General features: G+C 35.4%; 1 protein-coding gene across 1 annotated transcript in view; it reads left to right on the forward strand.

Moving 5' to 3' along the window:
* The window catches only part of htt (huntingtin), a gene marked incomplete at its 5' end in the record, with an annotated part of 28777 nt that extends 14262 nt beyond the window's left edge, over positions 1–14515 (forward strand). The window contains 21 exons of the mRNA XM_013309845.1: positions 253–350; positions 670–915; positions 1249–1636; positions 2167–2353; positions 2851–3010; positions 3432–3614; positions 3883–4001; positions 4266–4397; positions 4830–4982; positions 5439–6471; positions 6813–7009; positions 7533–7679; positions 8057–8248; positions 8464–8612; positions 9017–9144; positions 9428–9631; positions 10274–10449; positions 11019–11157; positions 11488–11623; positions 12084–12400; positions 13183–14515. Of these exons, the coding sequence (XP_013165299.1) occupies positions 253–350; positions 670–915; positions 1249–1636; positions 2167–2353; positions 2851–3010; positions 3432–3614; positions 3883–4001; positions 4266–4397; positions 4830–4982; positions 5439–6471; positions 6813–7009; positions 7533–7679; positions 8057–8248; positions 8464–8612; positions 9017–9144; positions 9428–9631; positions 10274–10449; positions 11019–11157; positions 11488–11623; positions 12084–12400; positions 13183–13584 (4886 nt within the window). The remainder of the gene's footprint in view (positions 1–252; positions 351–669; positions 916–1248; positions 1637–2166; positions 2354–2850; positions 3011–3431; positions 3615–3882; positions 4002–4265; positions 4398–4829; positions 4983–5438; positions 6472–6812; positions 7010–7532; positions 7680–8056; positions 8249–8463; positions 8613–9016; positions 9145–9427; positions 9632–10273; positions 10450–11018; positions 11158–11487; positions 11624–12083; positions 12401–13182) is intronic.
* Positions 14516–14778: the final 263 nt, after the last annotated feature.

Below are 14778 nucleotides of genomic sequence, written 5' to 3' on the forward strand. Positions count from 1 at the left end.
CTCCATATTTGAGATATTTTTTAATTACGAATTACGTTAAATTTTATATTTCACTTTAAAAAAAACTTCATAAGTAGCCTATGTGTTTTTCTAGACTTTGCTCTACATGTATGATGAATTTCATAGAGATCCGTTGAGCCGTTTTGTAAATACTTTCTAACAAACATCCATACATCTAAACGTGCGCATTTATAATATTAGTAAGAAGTAATATGAACAAATATTGCATATATATTTTTTAATATTTTACAGCTGGAAACAGTGTGCTAGGTCGCACACAGCAGCAAGAGGCACAAGCCACGCGGGAAGTTCTCTTCTATATGCTGCAGAAGACCATGCATCAACCCAAAGTGAGTTGTAGACACATGTATAATATCAATGGTCCAAAAAACTTTTTTATGTTCCATATGGTTCATTTGTCTATGAAAGTATGGGAAGGAAATTTGGACCACCATTATTGGATGTTTTTATCCTCCAAAGAAACTTAGAACGGATACAAAGATATTTGTGTATGGTTAAAAAAAAACTTTTATGGTCCAAAAAAATTGTTATGATCCATAGAAACTTATCTGTGGTTCAAAGAAACTTATCTATGGCCCAAACATACTTGTTTAAAGACCATAATTACTTTATTTTAATGTATTTTTTTGTAATTTTTATATTTCCTAGGTTTTAGATCTCGTCTCGTGCGTCCTATCATTGTCACAAGACCACCCAGAGAGTTATTATCGTTGGTCAGAGCTGGCAAGTGACACACTCCTCAACTTACTGACACAGAGGAGCATAGAGTTGGACTCCTGTGATGCTGTCAGTTCTTTAGAGAGGTTACTGGATTCTGTGTACAAAGATGTCTTGCTAGAGCAAAGTAGAGTTGAAGTTTTATTGAAGATTCTCTTCAAAGCACCGCCTGATCAGGTAAAATAATATTTAATTGTATTTCAGTAGTGTAATTTTATGTTTTGTGTTATTTTATGTTGCAATTGTGTAATTTTATGTTTTGTGTAATTTTATGTTGCAATTGTGTAATTTTATGTTTTGTGTAATTTTATGTTGCAATTGTGTAATTTTATGTTTTGTGTAATTTTATGTTTCAGTTGTGTAATTCTATAGCTAAAGTGTGTAATTCTCTTTCAAATGTGTAATTCTATATTGCAATTGTGTACTCAATTCTCACTTTTGGTTGTAAAGTATCAGATTAAATTTTATTTTTACCTGCTAATAAAATTATATATTACTATTTTTTTTCAGGCAACAACAACACGCAAATTAAAATTACGTTATCTGTCAATAATAATGATATTACTAAGAAAAGTATTAGTTTTAATACCTGAAAGTGAGATTTTATTGTCCATAAATTATTTAAAATCTACATCAATTTCACCTCAATCTATTTTCTTCAACGCAAAGTTAGACATCGACCCACTAAATGTTCAGAATGTTAACGAAAACTGTGCAAATCTTTCCCCCGATGTTGTCTTAGTTAGGTTTCTTTTTAAAACGTTGACATTCGCGATATTAGAGATGGATGATTGTCAAATGAATTTAGACTCTATTCGTGATGGTAATAAGGATGGATTGCTTTATTCTGTTTGCGTGAATATTATTGTTCATGTTAAACATATGCTGCATTTGACTGGTGAGTACTATCTCCGTCTCTCTCTCTCTCTCTCTCTCTCTCTCTCTATCTCTCTCTGTGACATTTTAAACTTCAAAACTTCAAGGTCAAGGTCATTTAATCAAATAGCTGTCGCCCGCGACTTCGCGTGTATAATAAATTCGCGCGAATTATAAAACGTAATTAGTAGTATGTGTTCTTCCAGACTATGTTCTATATCTATGACAAATATACTCGAAATCTATGCAGCCGTTCTGGAGATACATCCATCCAAACATTCGCATTAATATTAGTAAGATTAATTACTAATGCCTACCAACATAACCTTACTTGTGTTCCTCTTTTTCTTGAATAAACAGAGTAAGAGATTTCTTTAACTTTTTATGTTCACGGAATAATGTATGAAATATTATGTGTACTTGTTTCTTATCTCTACTTGTTATCCCTTTATCTCTTTTTCCTTGATAGAAGAGAGGTAGAGAGAGAAAGGGAGGGACAACTCTCTTTCTTTCTCTATTCTATCAAAACAGCATGATTTGTGATTCTTTCAGATGGTTGTCTCTTCCCATTGACGGCAAAAACAGCACAAAATATTCTACACAATGAACAGAGTGGATTAAACACAGGACTATACAGTCCTGAGGAGAACATACCACTCGACCATCTTAACTTGATCTGTCTGAAGTCAGCACATAGACTGCCCCTGCTCACCGCGCACTGGTCACATCTCTTGATACGGTGAGTGATTTACTGAATGAATGAACTGACGTTTGTCAAATATAACATACTAGTAGCCAGTGACTTTGTTCGTATGGATTAAAAAAAAACTTAATTATTAGCATATATGTCAAATATCGGCGAGATCTATACCTTCTAATATAAACAATTCTCTTATAAACATTCGCATTTATTATATTAGTAAGACCAGTCACCCGTGACTCCGTCTTTGTGGGATAAGAAAAAGTGGTCTATATGTTCTTCCAGACTATGTTCTATATCTATGCCAAATTTCAGCGAGGTCCATACAGCTGTTCCGGAGATACTTTCTAACAAACATACATCCAAACATTCGCATTTATAATATTAGATTGACACCCTGAAATTCGTTGGTCACTAAGGCACTCCTTATTGTAATTCGATTTTGGATTTAGATTGCCGTGTACAAAGTTCATGTAGTCGATTAGCATTGCGATCTTTAGATTCAATAATATAAATATAATTTTGGATATTAACAGGTTGAACTTCATGTGTCAGAAGTACTGGCACAAGTTAATGATTGGTTGTGGGCGGAGCGATGTGGGCGGGGCGGAGGGCGGGGCGGCCGCAGGAGGGGGCGGGATGCTGCGCACAGACACGCTGCAGGCTGCCTGCGTCATCGCATACTGCGAGTACTTTGTAAGTACAGCCTGACTGACCTATGTACACTTGTTTATGACACTCTTAGAAATAATATGAAGTTTGTCACAATGGAATACAATTGAAACTGGATAAGCGAGAGTCATTTTTAGTCCAAAACTTACTCCATAAGCGAGAAACTATTTATTATCCGTTGGAATCTCTTTTATCCATATTCGACTGAATTTATTCATATAATCTCTCATAATATTATATAAATACTCGTAAATACATCAAATATTAAATTATTTATAGTAAAGCTTTTTTTAATTTAGCTGTAATTAAAAAAGAGTATAATAGCTATCTTAAAATTAGGGTATCTTTTTTCTTACTATTACAAACATTACCAATATGTATTTTATATTTAAAAAGTATAAAATGTGATTATCATTTAATTAACTCGTATATATTTTATTTTCAGGTTGAAAATGGTTTAACCCAAGCGGTGCATTTAACATGGCTTCTAGTCAATAGAGTACATGTACTAATTAGTCAGTACAATGAAGAGATTGTACAGACTTTAATATGCAAAGTGCAAGAGAACTCTGTTGCATCAGGCTTGTTGCTGCAGGCCATCGCCGCTAGATGTCAGTGCTGTCTGAAGGTGAGTACTATGCGTGTACTGTAACATGACATTTAGTGAAATTCCCTAATTTAAGACTTTACTTTTTATTTTCTACTAGCTGTAGGCCGCGACTCTAATAGCGCGGCATTAAAATGTGGATCTCCAGACTATGTCTATGCCAAATTTCAGACGGATCCGTTTAGCCGTTCTGGAGATACCTTTTAAAGACTATCGGTTAAACCACTGATGAGTTTCAATATCATTATGTCGTTATAACCGATTTTAACTGTATTATATTTTTTCGCAGGACGAATTCGCTCTGAACATATACAAGATGCTATCTCTAAGTCACGAGAGTCAATCTGGTGCTTTAGTGTTTCTCATATGTCGTATCATTGGTAAACTGGAACCTGCCATTGCTGTTAGGTAATAAATTAATAATAAGACGTTTGTTTATCTTTGTTTTTGAAATACGTTTGAAGTAATAAGAGCGCGATATTTTTCTCGCTTATAGAGATGTTTCTCACATCTGAGTTTCTCGCTTATGGAGTTGTTTCATACCGTACAATGACTCACTTTTAAAAGTTTCACGCTTATCCAGTTTTTATTGCTAATAAATCAATTTAATTTATCTTAATTTCCAAAATATTTGAGATTTAATAAAACTTAGCTAAGTTAAATATATTTTAGATTTGCTAACTTAGCGACAGAAAGGTGCAAAATGTTGGCAGAAGTTTCCCCAGAAGATATAAAATCTCAGCTCTCTAAAGAAGATTTACAAGTTGCATTAGAATCATTGCACAGAGACAAGGTTCATGTCAGGTAAGTTAATATACATTATTTACAATTAAAATTAAATTTATCCATCCATCCATCCACACACTGACGCACATAAATACGCCTTCTTACGTATAATCGTGTAAGGACGCATTTTTTATATTAATCTTAATATTTAAATGATTCGAAATGAAATTAATTTGAAAATGCTGGATAAAAATTAATGACCTGGATTCGCCAAAATGGCGAAGCGACCGCTTCCATAAATATACGCAATTGAGGATACGTTGGCTACCTTTAATCGACAGAGGAAGAGATGCACAGAATAAGAATATTTTTCTCTATTATGCGTCTCTATCTTTCCATCTTTTCTTCATAAAGAATAGAGTGGGAAGAAAAAAGGGATTTAGATCTTTGGAAAACACTTATCATTTTAAACTTTTTTGCCAATTTACATAAAATGTTATTAATCTACAGATATCCAGCTCTTGTGATCCAGTTAAATAATCTAGCATCCAGCACTTTTGATCTGTCGCCACTAGATCTAACGTTAGACCGAGTTATCAACCCTCAGAATATACTGACTACAAATGTTGACGCTAATTGGCTCATCAATGAAATTAAAATAAGGTAACTGACATTTTTATTCCATTACTAGCTGTCGCCCGCGGCTCCGTCCGCGCAGAATTAAAATAAATTAAAAAGTAGTTTATCTGTTCTTCCAGGCTATGTAACAAATTTCATCAAAATCCGTTGAGCAGTTCTGAAGATACATTGAAACAAACATCCATCCATCTAAACATTCGCATTTGTAATATAAGTAAGATGAACGTAAGCGTAGAATTTCACTGACGTGACATTTATTGTCATCTCTGTCTTGTCAAATGGAGTGAAAGGGAGAACAATATGTAATGCTAATAGTAAGGTATTGGTTATAGGATTTAAACTTTTTAATGTTTAATCTGACGCTTAGACTTAGTATGACAGTGTATTTGATATTATTAACAAAATTAACTCATATTCTTACTGGATTTAGACATTTGAATTAAATTCGAGTAATATTTTGAATAATAATATTTATTTCAGATGTCATACAAATGGTTCTTTCCAAAAACTGTCAAAATATGACGACTTAGCACTGCTCCTGTCAAATCTGACGAAAGAAGATTTACAAACGGTCATGTCGTGTCCTGAGTTCGACAGGAAAATTCTGGCATCCTGCTTTAAAGTGTCATGTGATGCGTTCACAAGGGAATTCTTAAATATTTTATCAGTTTCTGAAGCGAAAGAGATGGAGAGAGAGAAAGAAAGGGAACAAGAGACTGTCAAGAAAGAACAAGAGTTGACATCATCGATTGACAGTAACAAATTGAATGTTGTCAATTTACATGTATTCAAAAGAAGTGACAGTAGAGAATCTAAATCACAATTCTTTATTCCAATAAACGAGAAAGAACAAAAAGGCTTTGGAAATTTAAAGATATCCGAAGAGGAAGTAGAAATGACACTTCCAGAGTTGTCAGATTTATATGAAGTGTCAATTTTGACATTAGATAAGTCGATAAGTGATATTTTACGTCTTTTTCCTAAACAAAATCGACCCTTAAGTCAATCTGAAACGTTTAATCTGAACATAGAACAAACTATAGATAGATACACGAGGAGATGTCATCAAGTATTTCAAGATAAATTATTTTATAAAGAATTTATAACAGTTCAAGCTATTTTGACAGGTTTTTTGAATTCTTTAGATAGATTAATAGCTTTAATAGACGAAGCTGATTGTGATTTGTTAGAGAAATGTATAGAGAATATTATACCTATAAATGTATGTAAGAACATAGCAATCTATTGCGTAGTTTCGTTGCAATATTTATCTTTCCTGATAAAGAATAAGAAAGAAGTGGAGAGTCCTGTTCACGCTGACGTGTCGTTCAGAGCCACGACAGTGGAAACAGAGAACATTGTCGTGGATTATGTGATAGTGGAAACAGTGCACAATGTGGCTAAAGCTTTGACTTTCAAAGAGATTTGGTCTGAACTGAATGTGGATAGTAATTTTAATAGAATACAATCGGCTATTAGTTGTTTGTTCGCTGTACTTAAGTATTTAGTAAAGGTGAGTTGATTACAATATTAAATATTTCATTTCTTACTTAAAAAAGACAGTTTCTGAGTTTAAAATAAGCTATTTTGACGCCTTTTTTAGTGTGTGGCTTAAGAGTAAACTAGTCAAAAAATAATATCGCTAACTAAAAAAGTTAAAATGAACTTTATTAAAGACGAGTAAAAAAAGTTTTATGTGATTTTTTTTTCATGTAAATTTTATTACATTAATATTGGAACAATTTCACCCCAAAAACGACCTCAATTGATATGATCTTTATAGTTAATAATGGCTACATTTGTACTATTATATTTAAAAATCTATGTTTTATAATTTGCCCAAAATCTTTGTAGGACACAAAACCTCTAATTCTAAAGCAACATATGCCAGTACAAGATTCAGGTCCAAAGCCAGACTTTGTTCTCATCTCAGATCGATTAATCACAATGGTACAGTACTGGGAACATAATTTCTATACTAAACCTATCGGTGATATACTGGGAAAGGGTTTAAGAAAACCTATAGAAAGTTTACTCATCAGTTTGTCTAGGTAAGTGAAAACTCAGAGCTATTTAAGTGTCAATTAATCTGCCTCTTAGTTTATCTTTGTTTTTACAGTAACATATTTTAAGTGATAGCCAAAACTGGATAAGCAGGAGTCTAAGGAACCGCAATATTTTTCTCGCTTATAGAGTTTATTCTCTTAACTGAGTTTCTCGCTTATGGAGGTCCTTAGCGTCCGTACAATGATTCTCGCTTATAGAGATTTTTGTCTAACTCGAGTTTCTCGTTTATGGGGGTCGTCCTTAAGAACAAGACTTCGACTCTTGCATATAGAGGTCTCGGGCAAGGACAGTGGTTCTCGCTTATAGAGATGTTTCTCTAACCCGAGTTTCTCGCTTATGGAGTTCATTTGTCGCAACCGGACAATGACTCTCGCTTATAGAGATGTTCCTTTAACTAGAGTTTCTCGCTTGTAGAGGCTATTTGTTGGGACATGACGTTGATTCTCGCTTATAGAGTAAAACTCTAAGTTAAGAGTTTATCTGTTATTGAATCAATTTCTGTTTCAGATTAGAAGTGGTGAATAATATAGCACTAATACCGCCTATAGCCTGGTCGTATGTTGAAGTGACTGTAAAAAATGATACAATACAAAAGATTGATTTACCTTTACAAGCTTTACAAGATATGGATGTGTTGGAATCTTTTCTATTCAGGTAATTATTAACTAGCAATTATCTTATTTTCATATCAAACTGTCTTATTTTTAAGAACCAAAATGCACAGAGTGCTTCAGTTGTTTCCCTTAGTAGAGATTTAAAGTAAAATTTAAAAAGAAAAAGGAAAGAGCTAGAGTACACCTGAGTTCGCCGAAAGTGCGACGTACTGTCCATTAACATACGCAATTGCAGATGCGTTGCCTACCTTTAATCGACGGCAGAGGAGAGGCACAGAAAGCGGTAATACCCCGCCCTTTGAATGTGCTCTTGTGGTCTGACTTCGTGGTCGTGGAATTGCACCGGACAGGCAGACACATTTTTGCTTCTACCACTATTATAAAAATGCATCAAAAAAGTAAATTCTCTGTTGACAGGGTGAATCTCCTCGGGTGGTCGTGCAAGAAGCAGTTCGAGGAGATATGGGTGGGTCTGCTGGGCGCGCTGCCCGGCAACGGCACGCACTGGGCTGTGCGCGGCATCGCCCAGCTGCTCGCCACCACCGCGCCCGCGCTGCGCCGCCGCCCCGCACTGCATCTGCCCAGGACTCGAGTCTATCTTACTGATGGGTGAGCTGCCCCCCCCCCCGCCCCCCACTATCCTCTACTAATCGGCTAAATATTGACGTATATTCGTCCGGTGGCGGCAGTGACTAGTTTGGAGCCACGTAGCCTAGTCAGTCAGTGAGCGACGGGCTACGCGAGTGTTTAGCCGTTTTTATATCAGTTTGTGATAATGCTTCAATAAATTTTGAATAATTTAATAAGACGCATATATTTGTCAGTATGCAACGTCTACGCAGTCTCCTAGTGGGCACGTCAGCATACACCATGTTGGAGGAGGTGAACTTGGAGCGCGTGCCTCTCCTCGCTGATAACTTTGATGGATATCACTGCGCACAGTTCAGTACTGACTATCTTAAGTTGGCCTCTGGTGAGTTAACATGCCCAGTCCTTTGATTCTTAACCAGTTTTGACTGTAATTCCATTATTATTGTTCATATTTGATAGCTAGCTGTCGCCTGGGACTCCGTCAGGGCGGAATTAAAAAAACTTAATTAGTAGCCTATGTGTTCTTCCAGACTGTTCTTCATCTATGCCAAATTTCAGTCAAATCCACGTAGCCCTTCTAAAGTAAACTATTGTTATTCTCTTATAGTGTAGATTCTTTAGACATTTTGGTACATTTCATTCGAAAGAAACAAAAGATACAAAAATACTATAAAACAAAAGAGACGGATATACTTTTACTAGAATTAAATTAGTTATTGTAGCCAAAGTTATGATAGCAAAAATATTCAAAATCTCTCTGAATATAGAGCATTTTTTTTCTAATAGATATAACGGAGGAGGCGCCCTCTAGAGTGAGACAAGCGGTGAAAAGAAAGAAGAAGAACAAAGATATAGATGTCAACAGTTGTTTACAACTTCTAATGGATGTCACTTCAGAAATGCTTGAACCTAAAGTGAGTTATTAAAAACAAACATTTTTACTCCATTAACTGTGGGTTTCTGAGACGAAAATCTCAATTTAAAACATATTGTCACCCCTGTTGACAAAATGACAGGGATGACGATATGTTTTATACGGAAATTTTGATATCAGAAACCCACGGTGAATCTGATACTCAGCTTTATTTCATTGTGCCCTTGTGTAAAAGACTTAACAGATTTCAATGACACCTTCATTGCAGTCTTATTCTATTCCAGAGTGTCATAGTCACAGATTTTTTTTTTATTTCCATCCAGGCGGCAACAGGTCTAGCGGCTCGTACAGCTCTCCTGTCGAGTATTCACACAGTGAGCTGTGCGTTCTCGTCATCCGCGCACTGGTCCTGGGCTGGTGCGCAGCTGGCGGCTGAGCCAGGCGGGCACTGGGCCAGCGTCACCAGAGCCCTGCTGCAGGCGCTCGCAGTTTGTCTGCCTGTGCTATACCCTTGTGAGGGTATGCAGGTCAGTGTTGCCACAAACACAAAATCTTACTAATATTTTAAATGCGAATGTTTGGATGGATGTTTCTTTGAAAGTATCTCCAAAACAGATGTATGGATCTCGCCGAAATTTCGCTACATATAGATCTTTTAATACCGTGCGAACGGAGTCGCGGTCAACAGCTAGTATCTTATAAAATGTGAAATAAGAAATCGGCATTTGTGTTGACATGTCGGAAAGAGCGAGATTTCGGTCTTGTAAAGCGTTGTGTTTGTTGCGCAGTGTGCGACAGAGATAACGCTCTACAAATCGAATGTATCTCATCTTTTCTACTCGACTTGTCACAATCAATGTGTTTGACAGTGAGTTAGATAATATGATATTTAAAATTACAGTTGAACTGAATAAGCGACAGTCCAAAGGATATTTTTCTCGCTTATAGAGATTTCTCGCTTATAGAGTTGTTTCGGCCCGGATAATAACTTTTTTAAAATAATAAATCGTTTATTTAGCAACAAAAGTAAGATTAAATTACAAAGTAGTGCGTCTGGTTCTTAAATTAGATTCTAGACCCAAAACTCTCTCTGACTAATAGAGTGCTTTTGTATCCAGTTCTAGCTTATTCGATTGTTTTTTTTTTCTAATTATGTATTACTATTCCAGGAGCTATCAACAGTTCACCAAAAGCTACTTAAATCTCTAACATCAAGCTACGCGCCGCTGCGCCAGGCGGCGCTGCACGGATGCCTGCTGCAGCTGAGCGCGGGCCCCGCGGCGCACCTGCTGCCCGACCTGGTGGCCAGCGTGCGACATCATCTGCAGCGTCACCAGCGTGCCAGGTGACTTACCTTCGATTTACTGGAATTAGGAGTGATGTCTGCACTTTCTACTCCTTGAAAAACTATTGATTCTATTCCATACAATTGCCTTATCTATACATATTAATAAAATTGGAATGTCCGTAAATAATAGCGCAAAAAGAACATATTTCTGTCTTACAATTTAAAAAAAAATTGTCAGTCTGCCTGTACGTTTGTCTGTCCTTAAGGAAATTTTTGTTCCGACTTGGACGGTAAGGTAGTTGATGCACGCGGGCATATTATAGCCTACTTTTTTATCCTGTGCTGACGGAGTCACGGGCGGCCACTAGTAAACATTAAAACATTTTATCTGTTTATAGGATATCACTTACTAATATTATAAATGCGAATGTTTAGATGTATGGATGGATGTTTGTTAATAAATACCTCCGGAACTGTATAGATTTCGATGAAATTTGAAATTCTACACACATGTAGAACATAACCTGGAAGAACACATAGGCTACTGTAATTTTTTTTTATTTCGTGCCAACAAAGTCGCGGTCTACAGCTAGTATAATTATAATCGGTTTAATGTGTACTTGCAGGATATCTCTGTACGAGCAGAGTTTGTACTGGACGGTGTTGTTCTCGCTGGTGGAGTTAGGTCATCCGGATCTCGTCAGCCTCGCTGTAGACTTCCTCATCACATATCCTACGCATTATTGTACTTCTCTTGTTGTACGGGTGAGTATTACCAAATGTTATTACTAGTTTTGGTAATACTGTGTATTACCAGATAGTGCGTATAGTATATGGCCTAGTCACCCCTAACTTAGGGTAGGCTCCGAGCCCCTCAGTGGGGACGTGTAGTGAGCTGATGATGATATATATTACCGTTTGAATATTACCTGAAATTATTTGTGTTACTATTAATGGATTACCTGGACGTATATTTATTACAGTTTTCTCTTTACCATAAAGTTTGTATATTACCACTATGTAGATGTATTATAGTTTATTAGTGGTTTATAGTTGAATAACTGTTTATATATTCCTAGTAAATTATATTTTCAGGGTATAACAACGGTAATACGAAAACATATATTACCAAAAGATATAAAGAATAATGTAATAGAGAAACTATTGGATAACACATCTAAGTACAGTGAAGAGCATGCAATACAAATATTAATGGTGCATCTATTCTCTGGTGAGTTGAAGAACTGGATAAGTACTCAATGTGTTCTTCCAGACTGTTCTATAACTATACCAAATTTTAGTTAGATCCATACGGCCGTTCTGGAGATACCTTCTACATCGATCTTGACTTTTTATATAGCAAATTGTGGCAAACGAGCAAAGGGTCTGAATTCACTAAAGTAGCGATGTGACCGTTACCCATAGACATCTGAAATTGCAGATATTTTAATACCTTTAATCGATGGAGGAAAGAGAATATTCCTCCAACGATGCGTCCTCTCTTCTGCTACATCCACCTAATCTACTAAAACTGCTAAATTGTTTAGTATTTAAACTACATTCGTTCCGGAACGAAATTATAAACACCTTTTGTGTTACAAATTTATACAATTTTATAAAAAAATAAATGTTCAAATCGGATTAATAAAAAAATACTATTGAAATCAAAAAACTTTTTATGCAATTTTCAGCTGACAGTAGACTATTAAGTCCAAAACAGACAATGGACGTGTCAAATATGGACCCCGATGTACTCATGAGTTCTATGGAACGGCTGACATTATTATACAAAACACTCAAGCGCTCCAAACTGAAAGAGAGCAAGCAGATAATTGCAGCAGCTCTCAAATACTTCTTGAGAGAGACTCTACCTCCAGCTGCAACTTTGAGTAGAGTTGTGATGGAGTTTATTGAGTGTTGCAGAGAGACTGAAGGGAGATTGGGTTTGTTGAGTGAGAGAGAGAAGTGGATACAGAGTTCAGTGTTGAATGCTGAAGTTGTTTATGAGGTACGTATTCATGCTTTATTTTAATACTAGCCCTCGCCAGCGACTCCGTTCGCGCTAAATAAAAAAAAATAGTAGCCTTTCTGTTGTTCCAGACTATGTTCTATGACAAATTTCATCTGTTAAGTCGTTCTACAGATACCTTTTTTTTTTAGTAACAAACATTCATCCAAACATTGCGTTTATAATATAGTAAAATTAGTAATATTACCAACTTATATTTCCTAGTAATATTTCTTGGTAATTATTGGTAATATCTTTGAATTATTTTTCTTTACGTTGTTTAGAATGTTAATCAGAATTTTATAGACAAGTAACTTATTAAAAGGTGCAATGTTTAATAATTGGAATAGTGGAATGGAAAAACTTCTTATTTAATGTTTAATAATACGATTAATTTAATTTTTTTTTATACCATAAGATGGCAAATGAGCGAGCGACCACCTAAAGTCGCTGAAATAGCGAAGTGACCGTTGCCCATAGACATACGCAATTGCATATGCGTTGCCTACCTTTTAACGACGGAGGAGAGGATGCACAGAAAGTAAATATTTTCCCTTTCCATGCATCCTCTCATTCGAAAAGTTCACTTCCACTTCCCATCCTTTCCTTATAAGAAAGAGGGTGGGAAGGGAAAGAGGACTAAATGAGGCCTCCGGGACGCACACTCATCAGACGCCTGTCTTCTGTGTGGTCGTGGTATTTCCCCGGGTGAGCCGGGACAATTCGTGCGAACATGTTAAAGCGGACTCTACCACTGTTAAATATATAAATATCTTTTCCAGGTATTTGAAACAGCTGTTTTACAGAAGCAATTACCAGTATTAAGCGGTTGGATATTTGAAGCTTTATGTCATTTGTTGACTGGAAAAGTTTCATCAAATTTATTACCGTTCTGTGTACTAACGATACTGGTTTCAGCGAGTTCAAACCGGTTCATACGTACAATAGCGCCGCTCTGCTACCATGTGTTCACAAATAGTTTTATTATAAATGAAAATAACGATAATTGGACTGTATTTAGCGATAATAAAACGATAAATGATTCGATAGCTTTCCCTGATAAGAGGTTGTTGTGTGTTGCAGCTATACATTCCAATTTTTCAACATCACAGTTGGTGAGATTGAAAGAGTTGTGTGAAAATAATGATTGTTTATCATATTTGTTGCAATGTTTGTCTGTTTGATTGTAAAATGGAAGTTTTAGACATTGTATAAGGGAGTTAATAGATGGAGGAAGGAAGTTGAGCGAGGCAATGCGACGCCAATACACTTAGATAAGTTGCGCCAGAGGGAGCTTGACACGGAGACTGCGGGGACGCTCGAACCCCATTAGAAGACATTATTAGTTAGAATCTTTTAGCGCAAATGACGTGCTTTCGTTACAAAGTCAAGTGTCAGAATTAGTGAGGGGACATGTTCCAGTACACCGGCAGTGTCGGATTTTCTTCCTAACAGTTACTAGTGTAATACACAGAAAAGTCTTGACTTTTAGTGTTTAAAAAAACACTTTTTTTAGCATAAAAAAGGTATGGTAACGTAGTCAACAAAATTAATTACTGTAAGTTTGATTATGTATTTTAATATGAATATACTATAGCACTTTCCCGCAACTTCGTTCACTCGGAATTAAATAAAATCTAGTAATATAGTGTCATCTGGGAATAGTGTAACTTTCCAGCAATGAAAGACATTTTTCAAATCTGTAGTTTTGGACAAACAGACAAACAAATCTTTCCTCTTTATATTAGTATACCAATATATATTATTTAAATTCAAAAAAGCTTTTTTTTTAATATATTTGGTTTGAATTTTACATTTAATTATGTAAGTAAAAGGTCTCATAGTTTTATTCAAGTATAGTCGTAGATGTAATCTTTATTTAGGAAAACTTAAGTATAAATGTTAATACTGTTAAAAAAACTAAAGCCTAAAAGAAATCTAAGCTTATTGAATGTTGGTCCTTCGAGCAGTGTACATTTTTTTTTAAAGAAAACCAAAAATGGATCGAATAATAAACCCTGTTAATGCCACTATTCTTTTGTAAGTAGGCAGTGAATGTGTTAAAATAAACAATAAATATGTATTAATCGAAAAAAAATATAAATAAAGAAGGAAAAGTAAGAAAATAATTAAAAACATAAGAAAGGTTGGTATTTTTTTGTATCAGAAAATATATTTCTTTAAATTAAATTATTAATGTAATTGGTTTTGTTTAAAAGCCTAAATAGAATATAAAATCTTGTTCGACTCATTTTATTTATTACTAGCTGTCGCCCGCGACTTCGCCCGCGCGGTATTAAAAATATAAACAAGCTGATTCTAAGATCTACTGAATATGAATATGAAAATTCATAAAAATCAGTCAAGACGTTAATTAA

Source organism: Papilio xuthus, unplaced genomic scaffold, assembly GCF_000836235.2.
Source record: "Papilio xuthus unplaced genomic scaffold, Pxut_1.1 DF827756.1, whole genome shotgun sequence".
NCBI classification, from domain to species: Eukaryota; Metazoa; Arthropoda; class Insecta; order Lepidoptera; family Papilionidae; genus Papilio; species Papilio xuthus.